We start from the raw sequence: 16,383 nt of genomic DNA on the forward strand, positions 1-16,383 counted from the left end.
AGGGTCACTGCTGTCCTCTTTTCTTCTGGTATAGAAACGTGTCAAAACCTGTCACCTCTCCCTCCACATCAGAGGACAGTGGAAAAATGCCACTGCAGTGCCTGTAATTCAAACCAGTGCTGTGCCGGGACCAGCTTTTCCCTGAGGAAATGCACACAGCCATATGCTCTTAGGTTTTTCTTACATGGATGGTAATTCAGGTTGTTAGTCGATTGTTTTATTTCACGACACAAAACAATACAAGCAGGTGAACATCCTCATAGATTTTACCGTGTGGCTGGCTTTTTTAAAAATGGTTCATCTGCTGTGTTATCTTAAAACCGTGCTCTCAGTAACACTACAGTGGTAAAAGAACAGACACCAGTCGTAAACTTTTACCTGCTACTGATTTTGCACAAAGTAGGGGTTTGGTATTAAGCTCACGAAGCTTTCTAAATGTTTGTTTTAAAGCTCCATTATTGTGTACCATCAATCATAAATTTAACGTAGCCATGTACTTAAGCATAACTAGGTACTTAGTTTGTCCTATTCAAGCTTTGCAAATTATGGAAAATATTGACCATACAGTGTTTAATTATAAACCCATATAGAATTATGAGTGATCCTCAAAATCTTTCCAAATGCATCGAAGGCTTCCCTAAAGAGAGAAGACAATGGCAACTCATTAAAAAAAAAAAAAAAAAAAAAAAAACCTGCTCCAAAGCTGGCGGAGGGCAAGTGGAGCCCTTCCAACACCTTCCGCTTGAAACATGTGCTGTGGACCTGCCTGACCAGTTCAGGCAAACGGGTTATATAGCTGTGCAGGGGTGTCTTGACAAAACACTTTGGTCAGACTTGTATTTCATATTTCTTTGTCTACGAAGCTGCATTGATAGTCACACAAGTGGTGCCAAGCCACCAAGTCTCTCTGCCCCTTTGCGGAGATGGAGGAAACTAATTCCATTTCTCCATCCCAGCACACAAGCCAAGGCAAGTCTGACATCCTCCCTCACCAAGAATGCATGTGTATGTTTACATTTGTCTTTTATTTATTTAGGGATTTGCAACTGAAAAGGTCTTGAATGGATCAGGAGTCTCTTTGACACAGGAGAACGCTGAGATGTAGATGGAACAGCTTGCCTGGGAGGAATTGTGGAATATTTATTCATTTAAATTTAAGTGGTAATTAAGGTGAAAAAATTGCCTAGACAAAGTTCTATACATAGTTAATAATAGCAAAAATTCCCCAGCAGCAGAAATAATCTTAGCCAGAGAGTTACAAAAGCTTTGTTGCAGTCCTGCATCACTCCAGGAAGAATATTCCCATTGCTCTCCAAAAAACCTTAGTGAGCAGATGACTTTTGCAGTGTACCCAGAAGATTGACAGTCCTAAATCACGCACGTTACACAACAGAGAGGAGGTTAAGATTATCTGTGCAACCTTAACTTCGACATAACACCCACATGCCCTAGCTTGGCATGCCTTTTAATGAAGACTTTTAAAAGTATTTCTGTCTTGTTGTCTGTCTATGCACTAGCTCTGTTACGAAAATTAAAATTTTAATCTCCTAGCAGTCATAAAAATACTACTTTGGAATTAAAGGGAGAAAGGGTATTGGGAACGAGTGGCAAAAAATGAATTTTGTCTTTAAAAGCATTGCAAAGCTCTTTTGAGCCTAAATTTGGGGACAGGAAGCTGGTTTTTTTTTTTTTTTTTTTTTTTTTTTTTTTTTTTTTTTTTTTTTTTTTTTTTTTTTTTAATAAAAAGGCAAAAGTCAAGAGTTTGGTAGACAGTTTTTCCTCTTCTGTACCATACAGGCAGTTAAATGGTGCAAAACCGAGATCCAAAGGACTTAATTAACTGTCGCATAGACACTAACACTTTGGAGGTGACCCATCCACCGGGACAAACTGGTCTGGCACAGTAAGGACACCTGGATACTGAGTCCCTGTGTAAAGCCTGAGTATCACAGCCCTTACACAAGGTATCTACATGGGATCTGGATAATCTTTGAAAAATTTCCCCTCCTTGACCCATTCTTGGTCTCTCCTAAACGCCCTGCCTTTCAGCAGCGGTGCCTGAGCATGTTGACCCCATCATCGGCTGCTCAACCCTCTGTATCAGGGCACAGCCCGTGTTCCTACCTACGAAGACCGAGCCACGTACTTTAATATTGCCGCCACTTTATATACAAGCTGCCCTCCAGGAACGCTACGTGATAAATGCTACATGTGCCTCCATCACCTGAGTACCCTACAGAGCAGGGCAAGTTGCTTTCAACTGCTTTGGTCAATGTGAGGACCAGGGTGAGATTTTTCTGCATATTGTAGCTGCAGAGACCAGTTTTACACAGTAAATTAAATCCAGTCCTGCTTAGCCTATACTCTGGGGTAAAAGAGCATTAATGCTGAGAAATAAATGTCTCCCAGGAGTGAAGCTGAGCCCAGGTGATGCTGTGCAAAAGCAGCGTGGCCTCTGTATCCTGTATTCTGCCTGACTATTTGATTTATCAGCTAAAGGGTTGCTAAACCTGGTATAGTGAGCAAAGTGTAGGAGTGGGACCACCTACTGATGGAGAGCATGGCTGCACCGCTCTCCAAAAATCAGAGGAAATTCAGGAAGGTTGTGCTGAAATGTGAGGTTCATTTAAAGTAACTGGATCTAGTCCAATAAGCAGAATTGGGTTTTTTTGGTAAGGAATGGGAGTAACAGCCTGGGGTCACTGGCTACCAAAGACTGAGATCAGAGGAAATCCAAATGCCTGGGAAATGGAAAGAAAGGTCTTCCTGAAGCATCTCCAAATCTAATATTCTGTGTCTCCAAAAAACAGGACAGAAAAACTGTATAGGAGAGACTCGTACTTCTCTCTACTGGCAAAATTAGCTTCCTCATAATCTAGTAGGCTGGAGAAATCTGCTGCCATTCAGAAAGTGGGAAGACAAAAGGTCTGGCTAATGCTGTCTCCTCAGCAGCTATTCATAGATTGTTTGAAGGAGACTGATGTGAGCGTTAGCAGAAAAACTATCCAAGCTTCGCTGGGTGGCCTGACCCCAGCTGGCAGCCTGACTACAGAAGTTTCTCAGAAACAGCAGTAGGTTTGTTTAGCTTTGTCAGAGGAAATCAGTGCAAGTGGGCAGCTCAGAGTCTCACAGCTATAAAAAACTTTTATGATAAGGGACTATATTGGATAAAAATGATCTATAGAGCTATACTCTCTACTGAAAAATCATCCCTAATTTAAGGAAGTTTTACTGTCTTTTATATAGGATTATCTTTCCATGCTTGGCAAACAGGCCAAATAATTATGATGCACACTGGTTCTCCATGGGACAAACATATTATCGTGTTTGTTCTTCCAGTTTATGACTAGGGAAAAACGTAATTTTTCTGTTAGTATGGAACCAGAAGGAGGTTTTACAACTTAACACAGAACAAACCTTTTGGTACAGCCTAGCTGATGCTCGTTTGTGAAGCCACAGTGGCCTAGAAGCCCTGATATCCTTAAAGAAGTGGGTGATGAGAGCCTCGGCTGAGATAAGCCTTCAGGTGATGACATCTGACTTACCGTGATCATCCTCACTAGTGTTCTCCCCCAAGCAAGGTTTTCCTAAAATGTTAATTCCTAAACATGAGAAAACTTGAAATAGCAGAATATCAGGTCTGCAGGAAGAGATACTACATGACAGTAGGGGAACTAAATCCCTTTTCTCCTTCTACCTTGAAGTCTTCATCACTGGTCTTGTGCTCCACCCAATCAGCTTTTTACGGTCCCTTGCACTGCACAGTCTTCAGACAATTCCCCTCCACCTCCTAGGAAATGCTCCTTCCTTCTCCCTTTTTAGTCTTTTCGTGGGAGGGGGGAGATTTCTTACCATGATCAGTACCCCACCCCTGCTCAGCCGGTGATTAGACATCAATCCAGAAGCTTCCTGGACCATTTTTCCCAAGGCAGGCTCCATCTCCCTGTTTTTCCAGAGGGCTTTGCCTGCCTGAATTACTAAGAGCCATGGTAAAGCAATCTGGTCGGTTTCCCAGACACAGTTTTTCAAACAAAGCATACTGCATGCACACAGGAACTGCAAACAGGTAAAACTCCCCCTTCACAAGGTGTATCACCCGTAGGACAGATGATGCAGCAGCAGAAGAGAGAGCCCAGTCAAATAAAACCCCTAACATCTTCTTCAAGAAAAGGAGTTCATTATATAAAAAACTTGCAAAGTCTCAGAATTATAAGCAGTTGATTATAGTTTCCATGTTTCTTCCTTCCAGACCCTCATTCAGCTGTTACTCAGCCTGTGATTTTCAATTAGGGTCTTCTTATGCAGAGTGTAAGTAAAATCAGGGAAATTGTTATCTCTGAGGAGGTGAACACCTCCCTCGTTATCCTGGCGCGGAGGAGAGCCTTGATCTGATCCCAGGAGGGGAGACTACACTGGTCTGACTGGTGCTCCACAGCATGACCAAGTGGATGGGAGAGGGACGGAGATTAGTGATTCTAATTATTATTAATCACTCAGGAATGGACAAGCCGAAAGAGCTGAACCCAAAGTATAAAGTGTGATCCAAATGCTGCTGAGCAGCTACACAGAGGAGCAACAAAACTCTCACTTATGCAAATATATCTTCAAACTAGGTGCACTGTCACAAACCATTTCTTCACGGTGAGTGTAGACACACATTTGAACAGCAACATGTAGACTGACCACTAATTCTCAGCTTAGATTTTCTGATTAAGTTGATTTCTCTCACTAGAAAGATATGATTAACTCTCTCTTTTTAATATGATAACATTCTGCCCTGAATTCTTCTAAGTTTTATAGAAATATCACTGGAAAAATTTAAAAGAAGCTAACTGTCACCTTGTATATGTTGCATGTTAAAGAAGGAATCATAACAAGTCAGGAGAAATTTGGGATATCACTTTGCATAAGGAAATCTTCTGAAAAATAAATCTATACAGATATGCTATTACATTAAATCATCTCTCTTTTCTGTCCCCTGTATTAAAATGTGTCAGAAGGAGATAAGCAACCCCTGAGGTCCAGTGTAAAAAAAAAGTGCTTCAGAGTCTTCCTTCCAGCTGGAGCACATCTAAGGCAGTACAGCAGAAGGAGGCTGGGGGAAGAAAAGAGATTTTTCTCTTTTTCCTGTTATCCACCAGCAAGGGGAGAGCGGGACAGCTGAATGTTTGTCATGGAGTTGCCTTCACTGACTATGCAAGTTGTTGGAGCACCTATTTTTCTGTGGCTTTCCTGTGACTACCTTTCCCTAAAACAACACTGCAGCTGGCGTCGTGTTTCAAAGCTGCTGCTTGGCTCAGAGTTTTCTGAAGCAGAAAGAATTTTTTTTTTTTTCCGAGCCATACTGACACAATGATGGGGCTTTGCGTCTTCACAGTGTCCTGAGAGCAATAATAAGAAGAGAGGAAATGCTAGCTCTCTAATTCAGGACTTTAGCTGCAATATGCAGCTAGTATTTAACAAGTGAGAGGCTCAGAAAGCAGTGGAAAGAAATTTCAACGAAAAACTCAGGAGGTGATTAACAAGTATCTGTGGCATGTTGGAAGAAGAAAAGACCCCCAGATGGTACCAAACCACAATATACTTCACGTATATCTACATTTCATCCTGCAGAAATAGAGTGAATCCGCCACAAACATTTGCTTAGGAAAACCCCTCCAATGTTTTCGGTAGGCAGGGTGTGCACTTCCTCTGCTAAATTAAAAAGTTAGGGAAACGGTAGCCTAATGCTTCAGAATTTCTTGCCTATATCACAGTCCTGTGTTTGCCTATCAGCCGTCTTTGTCCTGAACACCTGGACGAAAGCCATGCTGTTCTTCCTCTTCTCAAGGTCCTTTATTTTTAAAAGGGGATTAGAAGCCACTGAACTTGCGAATTCCATTGCTTGAACTGTAGATTGATTCCAGTTCTGCAAAATCCCAAACAATTGGTATTTACACTTGTGAATGTCACGGACACATAGGAAAAGCTAGATCAGGATTAGCTTTACAACTATTTAAATGTAACTTCTGTTTCTTAACCATTCTCATTTAGAACAACTGAGATTTCAGAAAGATGGCACTGAAGTGATGTTTGCAGACTCTTTACCCTTGTATGCTTTTTAGTTTGTCCAGCTGTTGTCTTCTAGCTATCTTCTCGCTTGGGACAAAGTCTGTTTTCCTGCAAGAATAAAATGTCCTGATACGCTGAACTGTTCAGCTAATATTCAAAGGGTATAGAGAGGTCATTGCAGGAGGCTGTGTTTGAGACGGACTCAGCCTTTGCTGCTATGTGCTAAGGTAATAACAGATAGATTTTTAAAAATTATTGTTACATTTACTCTGCATCTGTCATGAACATTTCTCATGAGTTGATAAATTACTCTCACTAAATGATTTCACGGTTAGACTATTAATAAACTTGCTCACTTCACAGTCTCAGAGATATGAAACAATTTCTGGAAACTCCAAACTGATACCTCAGTCTGCACTCAAAGCTATTAGAGGCAGAGGAAATCATCATCTGGCAGCCCTTGAGTCTGATCTGTGTAACATATCCATGGAATTTCTCTCACAAGTTTCTGCACTTAGCCCTGTAATTTTGATTAAACTACAGCATATCCTTTGTTAAATTAGTCAGTCTAGATATTAAAAAAAAAAAAAAAAAAAGATGGCATATCCGTTTGCACGCTGGTCCAACGGGCTGCTTGCAAAAGCAGCCTTAAGCCCTGATGTGAACATGCGGAATACATTTCCCAATAATGCTGTTCCATGGAATTTCCTGTATAGCTGGGTACTCCGACAGTGAACAAAGATTTCATTATTTACCCTGCATGTGTATGTGTTTTATTAATTAAAGTTTGATGCCTAATACTGGCATATTTACATACATTTTTTTTCATGGTGGAAGCAGTCCCAGTGCATCAGCTGGCACTTTGCAGACAACTACAAATCCGCCTTTTGAGCAAAGTTCTGATGCTTGGTTGAACAGCAGGTGAGTGAAATTACAGGCCCAGGTCTGTATTTGTACCACTTCTCGGTTTTCAGTTCCCACCCCCACACTTACACACCTCACGTGTCTCATTCCTGAACGTGCACATTAATTCTGTCGATCACATAGCCTTAACTGTACTTGTGTGTCTGTAGTTTACGCAGTTATTAATTTTTCCCGGCTGTTGTGGAATAAATAAACAGGTGCATGTTTACACTTCAGTCAAGTGTGTGTGCCTCACAATACTGAAAAAGCAAAGCCACGCTAAACGGAAGGGCCTGACAGCTTCAGCTCATGGCGTATTATGCATGCTGGCTGCCTCATTTGTACTGTATTCATTTCTAGCACTGTAAAATCAATAGTCTGAAAAAGAAAAGGGTTTGCTGGGAAAAGAAGGATGGTTATATTATGTGATATCCAGACACAAGAACTGCCATATGGGATCGGATCAGAATTCCATTTATCTCATTATCTTCTCCCTGAGAGTGGTCTGTAGGGGATTTTCAGGGGGAAGAACAAAAAAACCCCACAAAAACAAACAAACAAAAAGCATATATGAATTCTCCCTTCCCTCTCATTTTCCAGAAATAAGCTGTATAAAATCTTTGTTTACCCCAGGTGGGAACTGTAAGTGTATCATCATGCTTAACAGGACAAATGGAGCTACACCCATTTAATTTATCTAACCCCTCATGAACTCACCCCAGCTTTTGGTTTCCACCATGTTTTATGGCCGCAAGTCCCACTACTTAATTACATGTAACACGGTCATCATCTGTCCTTGTCAACCCGCTGTCTGATGGTTTCTTTGGACAGCCCTTGCTTCTGCTGTTTTTGAGAGAGCACGTAGCAGTTTCCTGCACATCTGCTGTCTCCAAACCATTCATATGAGGATACACTCTCTCATTCACCTGTTTTTCCAAGTTGAAAACTCGCATTTTGTGTAATTTCTCCTTTCAAGCAGATTTGTCCCCAGCTCATCTTATTCTATATACCTTTTTTTTTGGTGTATTAGATCAGGGTTTCCCACTGTAACAACACATCTGCAAAGGATGTCACAACAATACTTTCTAGCTCTCAGTTCCTTTCCAAAAAAAAATTCTAACATAGTGTAAAAAGTCACAAAAAAGTGACTTGGGCCTCTGCCAAGTAGAGATAAATTTACTTCAGATGACTAAGTGCCACATGCATTGTATTTTCACAAGTCTATCTTTGAAGGTGTAGAGTGTTGCTGCGAGGCAGCGGCCGCAGTGCAATCTCCTCCAAGTTTATGTCTCTTGCTGAGCGAAAGTTCAGTCTCCGTAGTCTGAGAGTACCGCTGTAAATCAGGCTGCTTTTCCTTGGCCACCATGAACTAAACACACCAAGGCCAGGAACCTGTTTTCAGCTTGTCCAGTCATGTAATACAGTAAAATATAATTATAGAAAGTGATGTATTCCCCGATAAATAAGTGTCAGAGGAAAACAAAAGGGTTGAATTTCAAGCACCATTCTTTTGACATGTATTCAGATATACAGGCACAGAAAGGCAGAAATGTATGTGGTGTGTTTTTTCCCTTTTTTTTTTTTTTTCCTTTTACACTGAATTCATTCCTTCGTGATGATTTTCTCAGTGGTTCAAAACGCAACCTGGTCAATGTAACCAGCTGCACTTCTGCTGGCCGTTTTGGTGGTCGGAGTGCTGTACCTTGGCTTGTCAGCTCTCTGTAGTCAGATTCCAGATGCTTTTTCCTTGTTTCCTCCTTTTGAGTTTTGATGATACAACACACCTTTGTACACACTTGTCACAGGATGCTGTGCTTTTACCGTGAGAGTGCACAACCTGTCCTCAGCAACTCTCCTAAACGCAGAAAATAATTAGATATGTAATGTACCGTCATTATAAAATTGTGGTTCATACCAATTTTGTTTATCATGCAAATATACTACCTTTAAGTTTTATCACTTTTATTTCCCACACAGTGAAATGTTCTATTGCATCACTTCTTGTCTTCAAAGAAGTGAAACCATCACAGCTAACAGAGATCAACCACCAACCCCCAGAATTGAGGCAATAGGTTTTGTTGCATAGACCGGCTTATGGATCATTGTGCAGACAAACACAAACGGATACTTGAAACTGAAAAATCTGGGCAGGCTACGAAAGAATCACAGACAAAAGTACAAAGAAGAGGGTAGAAAGGACAATTAGAACACCACACTTTAAAGCTTTGGGAGCCAAGGTACTCATTTCAAACGCATCATTTGCACAAGCATCCTCATGTTAGCTTCGAGCTGTCTCTAGCAATTAAGGTGATGCTGAATGGAACCAAAGCATGCTGCAAAATCTGCTGGAAGAGGAGGAGGAAATACCTTCTTCAGTACCGTTAGCCATAATGCCTGTTAACAGTTAAAGTTACCTTGGCTGTGTTTACATGAACTGCAGAGAACGCAGTATAGATCTACTTATTGCAGGTGCTCTGAATACTCGGTGTAAAGTGTTAAGTGCAATACATGAACACCAAATAAATGTAGCCCGAGTTTCCCTCAGCTAAGCAGTCTTGAGCTTCCCAAAACCAGGGACTCCAGAAAAACGGAGTTCATTTATATGTGTAGGTGGGAACATTCATGGAGCAGGTCAAGCCTTGCTGCGTTGGTCTGCAATTTCCACTGAATTATTGAGGAATAGGCTATGCTTGTCAACAGAGGCACGAGTAATGTTTTTCTTGCGTCTTTATACATTAATGATCTGATTGTTTTAAAACCATTCCACCTTGCTACTCCTTGGACCCTCTCTTGACCACAGTGTTACCGGTGGAAATGTAGGCATTTCGTTTGAGAAAGGTGTGAATGGGTCACATCGACCACAAGCAGAGGTATAAACAGCGTAGTTTCCCAGTTCTAGAAAGATGTTATGTTGATTTTTGCTACAGAAAAGAAGAAGTAACTTTGGAAGGAAAGCAAACCCGTTGTATGGAGAAGGTATGCGGCTTAGTTATCTCAGACCATACACTCTACAATCGCTCTTCAGAATGACGTACGTGAGTCTAAAGTGAGAAAGTGTATTTAAAGAAGTCGTGACCACCCCACTTCTACTGCAACACACAATTAAAAAAATCGTTTATGCATATAGATCATAGAATCTAAAGCAAAGTAGTCAGAATATGCACGGTTATTTTTCTGGATTGATAAATAACAAAACAGAGTATAAACCAGACTATTTTCTCAGTAATTCCTTTTCCACTGCAGGTATAACATTATCAGTATTAATCACACAGGTGACTGATTGCAGAAGCAAGGACTCCCAGATACAAATTGTCCAAGATTTCAGAGTATGACACTTCAACATTTCTAGAAATATCTTGCTTATCCTTACCAACGATGGCAAGAAGTGATTTACTTGAGAAAAATGTATTATGTAGTAAAACCAATGACATTTAATCTTAGCCTCTAATTATTATGCTGTGTCCAACACTGCAATACTTGAAATGCTTCTCTTAAAAAAAAAAAATTGTCATTAAAAGCAACAGGTAAATAAAAGCACGGCTGTTTTCTTTCATAAACACATTTAGAAACTAGGCCTTGTAATGTTATTTCTGAAAATATTCACCGATCACCTTAAGTTATTAATAGCTTGTCTGCCTCTGGCATGAAAAAACACCTTGTTGAGATAAAGTGATCTTTGTACTCTGAGACTCCAAAACTATAAATGTTAGCGGGGAAAAAAATTAAACAACAACAAAAAAGGTACACAAAAGGGAATAGATTAATTCTGACGCAGCCCCTATGAAGTTAACATGTTAAAGGATATATACATATATAAAGCACAGACTGAACAATACATGATTTTGACACGGAACATGCTTTTTCTGCAGGGTTTTCGCACGGTTCTCCCCATGGGTAGAATTTACAGGAGATGTATACACGGGAGTCTGGATTCCTAGCCCCTCTGCTAGCTCAGACGTCAGGGCCAGATTCAGATGCCCTCATTCAAAGTGACACCAACTTTCAGAGCAGTCATGGAGTTTCTCTGACTTGGTGGGATGATGTGTGGTGGGGCATTAATGTTTGTGAGGCACCCAGGTGCTCAGGGCACCGTAAAAAGGTGCTTAACTTTCTAAGCAAGCACAAGTGACAGGCAGAGGGACCTGGAGGCAGCTGCCGGTTGTTAAAGTGCTGATTCTTTCGTGTGTTACAGTGCAAAACAGTGAAAATGGAACATTACTTAATAAAAAAATGCACCACAGACACCGTATCACTAAGAAAGCCAGTAACTTTACTGATTTGTCTGCAAAATACAAATTATACCTTATTTCCAGCAGGAGAATCTTTTGAAATTTTCCCATTTTTGTTCACTACAGACAGCTGAATTAAGTCCCTTGAGATACACAGATGTGGTTTAACTTAGTTATAACATCTTGTCATCTAGTGGCGACAAAGTCCAGCTTATGCCGCTGTGAGCCTCTACTTTAATATTTGTTGCAAATGCTTGTATGCTCCCATTTACAAGCTATTTTTTTTTTTTTTTGTTATCACCATTGTTTTATGGAAGCAAATCCCCATGAAAGAGAAGAAAAAAAGAAAAAAAGGATACAACAAACCATCTGAAGCAATCCAAGTGTAATGCCTGCGGTAACCCAGGTCTGATATTAGTTACTCCACAAAAGACTCTGGTACTGCATTTTTTTTTTAATTTTTTTTTTTTTAAATGAGTTACTTAACTGACCTTTTTTGAATCAAACTGAGGTACGGATCAGTCTGAGGTATGAGAAGGGAAGGTAGAAATGCAACACCTGATTATGAAAATAATCAAACGGATACTTTTGATGCAGAAGGTCTGTGGCTCAAAGCTTGGATTGCTCCACATCTTTGGTTAAAATATATTAACAAAAGCCTTTTATTACATCTACAGTCTGAAGCATTCTAACAGATACCAATGTTCCATCAGTCCTTCAAGAGACCTGTAGTGGCAGGAAATTAATGCCATATAACTGACGACATCACAGCAGATGGCACAAACAGGAACAGATGAAGTATGCCATGTTTAGGCAACAGCCTTTATTGAGGTTTCAAGTGGCTTTTAAAAAATTACAAAGCATTTACCTTCAAGGCGAAGGAAGAAGGAAAACAAAACAGCTCTGTTAGGACTATAGATAAAAGAGGGTATATAGGATAACACATACAATACAAAAGGGTTGACATCCTTGAAAACAGTCTATGAGTTCTTTTATTCTTACGCTAGCTTTACCTGAAAAAGATCTGAGGACAACAGATATTTTTATATTATTCATTAAAAACTGCTAAATTCCTCTTCTGGGAAAAATATAAGCCATTTTGTTATAAAACACAACTTTTGAAAAACACTGAAATGACAAAAGCTTTACTGCGAATGGCTCAATGCATACAATATACAGGTTGTGCAGATAGGGTATATCATATAATTGTCACCAGCAATTAAACACTAACTGACAACACCTTTTAATAGAGGTTAGCTTAGCTATAACAATACTTGCAGATGTCTAGAATGCCACTTCAGGTGTTTCAACTTACAATTAAGAATGTTGCCTAAAACATTATATAGCATGGGTTAAGGTAAAGTAAATGTTAATACTCTTTCAGGGCTCTGCCCCAAACTCCTTAAATACAAAGGAATCACACAATAAACCCAAATTAGCTTTGCAAATACAATAAATGGTAAGGTACAGATAAAGGAACAAGAAAGGTAGACAGTTATAGTTTACAGAAAGTGACTTCACAATCAAAGTTGTGCTTCTTATCATTAGATCAGTTTGCAAATATGCATTATCCCCCACAATTTTGCCAGTATAAGTTAGTTGCCCTCTGCAGCAGGAACAAGAGGGGTGACTGGCATTTATTTTCACGTGATTCTGTTCTACTTGTGTTTATACAAAAAAAATCACTGTCAGAGTTAATATAAATTGCCCAGGCAATACTTTTCACGCTACTTTCTGCTTATTTACTTGCAGTAATATATTACACTGCATCTTCGTTAAATACGATATCTTTCCATTTTCATGCGTTGCTGAGGCAAATCGCAAGGTAAACTATTAATATGGCTATTCTTCATATATCAATAGACCAAATCCCCTTCCCCACTGACAAGTTTCTACTACAATACTGATAAAGTTGTTTTTTTTTTTTTTTTTTTTTTGAAATGACAAGGTACATTTGTGATATATTTGCATATTTTTGACACACCAAAGTTTAAAATTCTCAGAAGAGAATATGAGTATAGGTTCATCTGAAGGTGAAGAAAGTGGTTTCAAAAACAGGTGGGTTTTTTTTTGTGTGTTTTAAAATTAATTATGGGCCCCATTTTACCTTTTTTTTTGTTTGGTTTTGTTTGCTTTTTTGTGTTTTTTTGGTGTTTTTTTTTTTTTTTAAAACATGCGTATCTTTTTCTTTACCCTGCGGATTGCTACACGAGAGAAGATGGATGCATCAGTAGCACAGTATTCTGCTTAAAGAGTTTCCAGATTATGCACTAGCCCCTGCACAGCTGAGAGTGCCTGTAAGGCAGGCTTCTATAAAGTCATGATAAGTGAAAAGCGTATGTCCTAATGCACACTGTAGTCTCATCATCATTCTCTATTACAGAGAGGTACGCTCTATCATTGCGCAGTGCACAGCAACTGCGTGTGGAGGTGGGAAACAGAGTGTGGATTTCCCTTAACAAAATATTCTGTGTTGATATTTAGCTGTTGCAGCTATATCCTTCATCATTGTGTCAATGTAGGTGAGAGTTGGAAGGACTCTTGGAAAAAGGAGAATATTACAGTTTTACTATGGCACTAACATTTTGTTTGAACACTTTTTCCTTCCAACAGAAAGATTAAACTGAAACACTTGAGTATACCGCTTTCTTCTAATAAACAAGAGGGACTTACTTAAAGAAGTGATACATTCCCTCTCGTCAAGCTATTTTAGTCAAAGGAACAGTCCGAGGCAGGAGAAAAATGTGGATGCCATATGCTGAAGCAAATCCTGCTTGGCTGCAAATACACAGGGAGCGTTGTTCAACAACGTGCCCGCTGTGAGATGTCGTAACCGCAGAGGTCCGTGGGAACCAGGGACCTGATGGCCAATATTGGCTGCGTAAGATCAGTCGACTTCTGAACAGTCCTTTAATGGATGATCTCTCTAAGAGTTTTAAATCTGCGAGAGAAGGGAGTAATCTTTACAACAGGCATGTTTGTGCCAATCCCTCCCTTTAACTCTCCCTACTGCTTCCGCAAATATTCACCTGCACTCACGTAACTGACAGCCGTTAGAGCTGTACATCCAATTCTGACAGGCAGAATACCAGCTTCATTAATGAGAAAGGGCCAAGTTATGCCACTTTGTCACTTAACCCATGGAAAAACTACAAGATACGCAGGACATGAGTAATAGAAGGGCCCTTATCTTGTTACAATGCACAAAACAGCATGAAAGAACTAATCAGTATATACAATGGTTCGCAGTTCACCCAACTGATTGTAAAATGCTGTATTAAAATGATTTAAGTTGTTACACCATGGGTAAATTCTATCTTTTTACAGACCAGTCTTTCAAGAGCTGACTTTGATCTGTAAAACGTATACCCAGTAAAAGAAAACTGAAAGAAAATAGTTAAATGTGCAACTGCACAAATATAATTCCCCACTATTAAGATAACAAAAACTTTTGCTATTACCATAATTATTATATATATTAGAAAGCTATACACAAGCATGTTAATTTCACAGATTTTTTTAAAAGATTCTTAATATTTTATATAATTAGAAATACACATTTCAAAAACAAAACTTCTGCAAAGAGAAAACAGTTATGTTGGTTAGCAAAGCATGGAGTTCTTCATGGCTTAGGGTAGTGCTTTCTATACAAAAAGTCCTTTTTTGTTTGTTTCATCAGGACTGTTTAAAAGATTAGCGAAGCTATCAAGGAAAAAAGAACACATTTTGGCTTAAGGAAACTACAAAAGCCACAAATGCTTTGCAAACTCTGTCTTACTTTTTAATATGAAAATAAGCAAAATGTAATGTACATATTTTTATATTTTTTTTTTTAATTTAATAAGTGATGCAGACCCAGAATTTTTAAAATTAAATATGTCAGCCCTCGAACTCAACAATTTTACTAGTATGGTCCTCTTTAAATGTGATGTTCCTTTTTAACTGAGTGCCATACTCTTGATGATACGCCTGCATGTTTGTGAGCATTTTCGGGATGGTAGGTGACCCAGTCTCTTTCTAGCATCGATTCATGGCCACCCAACCGCTGGGTCTGTCAAAACATCTGTACATTTTTCTATATGTTGCATAACAGCTGCTTTCTCTCTCAGTAAAGATCTGCCGCTTCTGGCAAATGTTTTCCTTTTGTCTATTTACATGTAAATAACGTTGAACCTGCAACATGACACTATCTATTGTAACATACATTTTGCAAGGGAGCACAACAGTGAAAAGAAGTTAGCCTTAAAATCTATTTTGTACAAGTGTTCTGTTGTACAACTCAAGTGCTAAGCTTATCTCAGCATTTCTGTTTATCCTTATACTGTATCACTGAGGCAATTTAAAAGTACTTTTACAAAACAGAGTACCTGACTTTTTTTTTTTTTTTTTTTCCACACACGGCACATATAATGCATATCGACCCCCCCTCCCCCATTAAGGTATAGCACACACACACTGCAAGAAAAAAAAAAAAAAACCCTAATAGGTAATAATGTTATCATGTCGCCCATCCTTCAGAGAGCCGCATGCGCTTGACAGAGGGGCTTTCCCTTTCGTCCGGCGAAGGTCTGGTGAGTCCAATGGGGGAGTGGAATTCGTTCCGGTGGTCTTCTCGGTCACTTCCATCGTAGGAACTGCTACAGCTGCTCAAACTGTCAACAGGAGATCTCCCCGCCTCATGGCGCGTGTGCTGTGGGTATCTCGAGGGTGTGGTGGTACGGTCTCTAGGAGGAGAAACAGGTTCTGACTTGATGTTGAGGCTTTGAGTAGAAGGCAGGGAGAGATTTGTACTCTGAGATAAATGAGTGCTAGTGCAAGCTCTGTAGGAGGAAAGGAAACCCAGTTACAGACGGAGGAGGCATGGAGCCCCCAGATATGCACAAACACTCACACAAAACACCAGTGTAAAGGCTCGCGCAGGACCAGCGCATGCATGGAGCACAAGGACTGCTGTCAGGGCAGGATTCACAAATTCAGAGATGAAAGCATCACAACAAACGTGGTTGGCTTGGGCGGGACATGCCCTGGGTTTGAAAGGAGGTCTCGCTTTCAATCTCTCTCTCTCCCTCTTTCTCCTTTTTTTGACTCAAGTGTCACAACAAATTTTGGAAGGCGAGCCTTTGCACTGTTGGAACCACCGGCAGGTTTCTTTATAACTAATGCTTGTGTGTGTGTATGCACCGGCTGAGACAGGGGAGGT

General features: G+C 39.9%; 1 protein-coding gene across 12 annotated transcripts in view; it reads right to left on the reverse strand.

Moving 5' to 3' along the window:
- Positions 1-11,203: 11,203 nt before the first annotated feature.
- The window catches only part of MEF2C (myocyte enhancer factor 2C), a 141,770-nt gene continuing 136,590 nt past the window's right edge, over positions 11,204-16,383 (reverse strand). For 8 of the 12 annotated variants that reach the window (XM_026866542.1, XM_026866544.1, XM_026866547.1 and 5 more), the window contains one exon: positions 11,204-16,003. In XM_026866542.1, coding sequence (XP_026722343.1) covers positions 15,682-16,003 — 322 coding nt within the window. In that variant the 3' untranslated portion in view covers positions 11,204-15,681. The remainder of the gene's footprint in view (positions 16,004-16,383) is intronic. The other 4 variants (XM_026866552.1, XM_026866553.1, XM_026866551.1 and 1 more) reach the window with 1 other exon arrangement.

Source organism: Athene cunicularia (assembly GCF_003259725.1).
Source record: "Athene cunicularia isolate RWA chromosome Z unlocalized genomic scaffold, athCun1 chrZ_part3, whole genome shotgun sequence".
Classification (NCBI taxonomy): domain Eukaryota; kingdom Metazoa; phylum Chordata; class Aves; order Strigiformes; family Strigidae; genus Athene; species Athene cunicularia.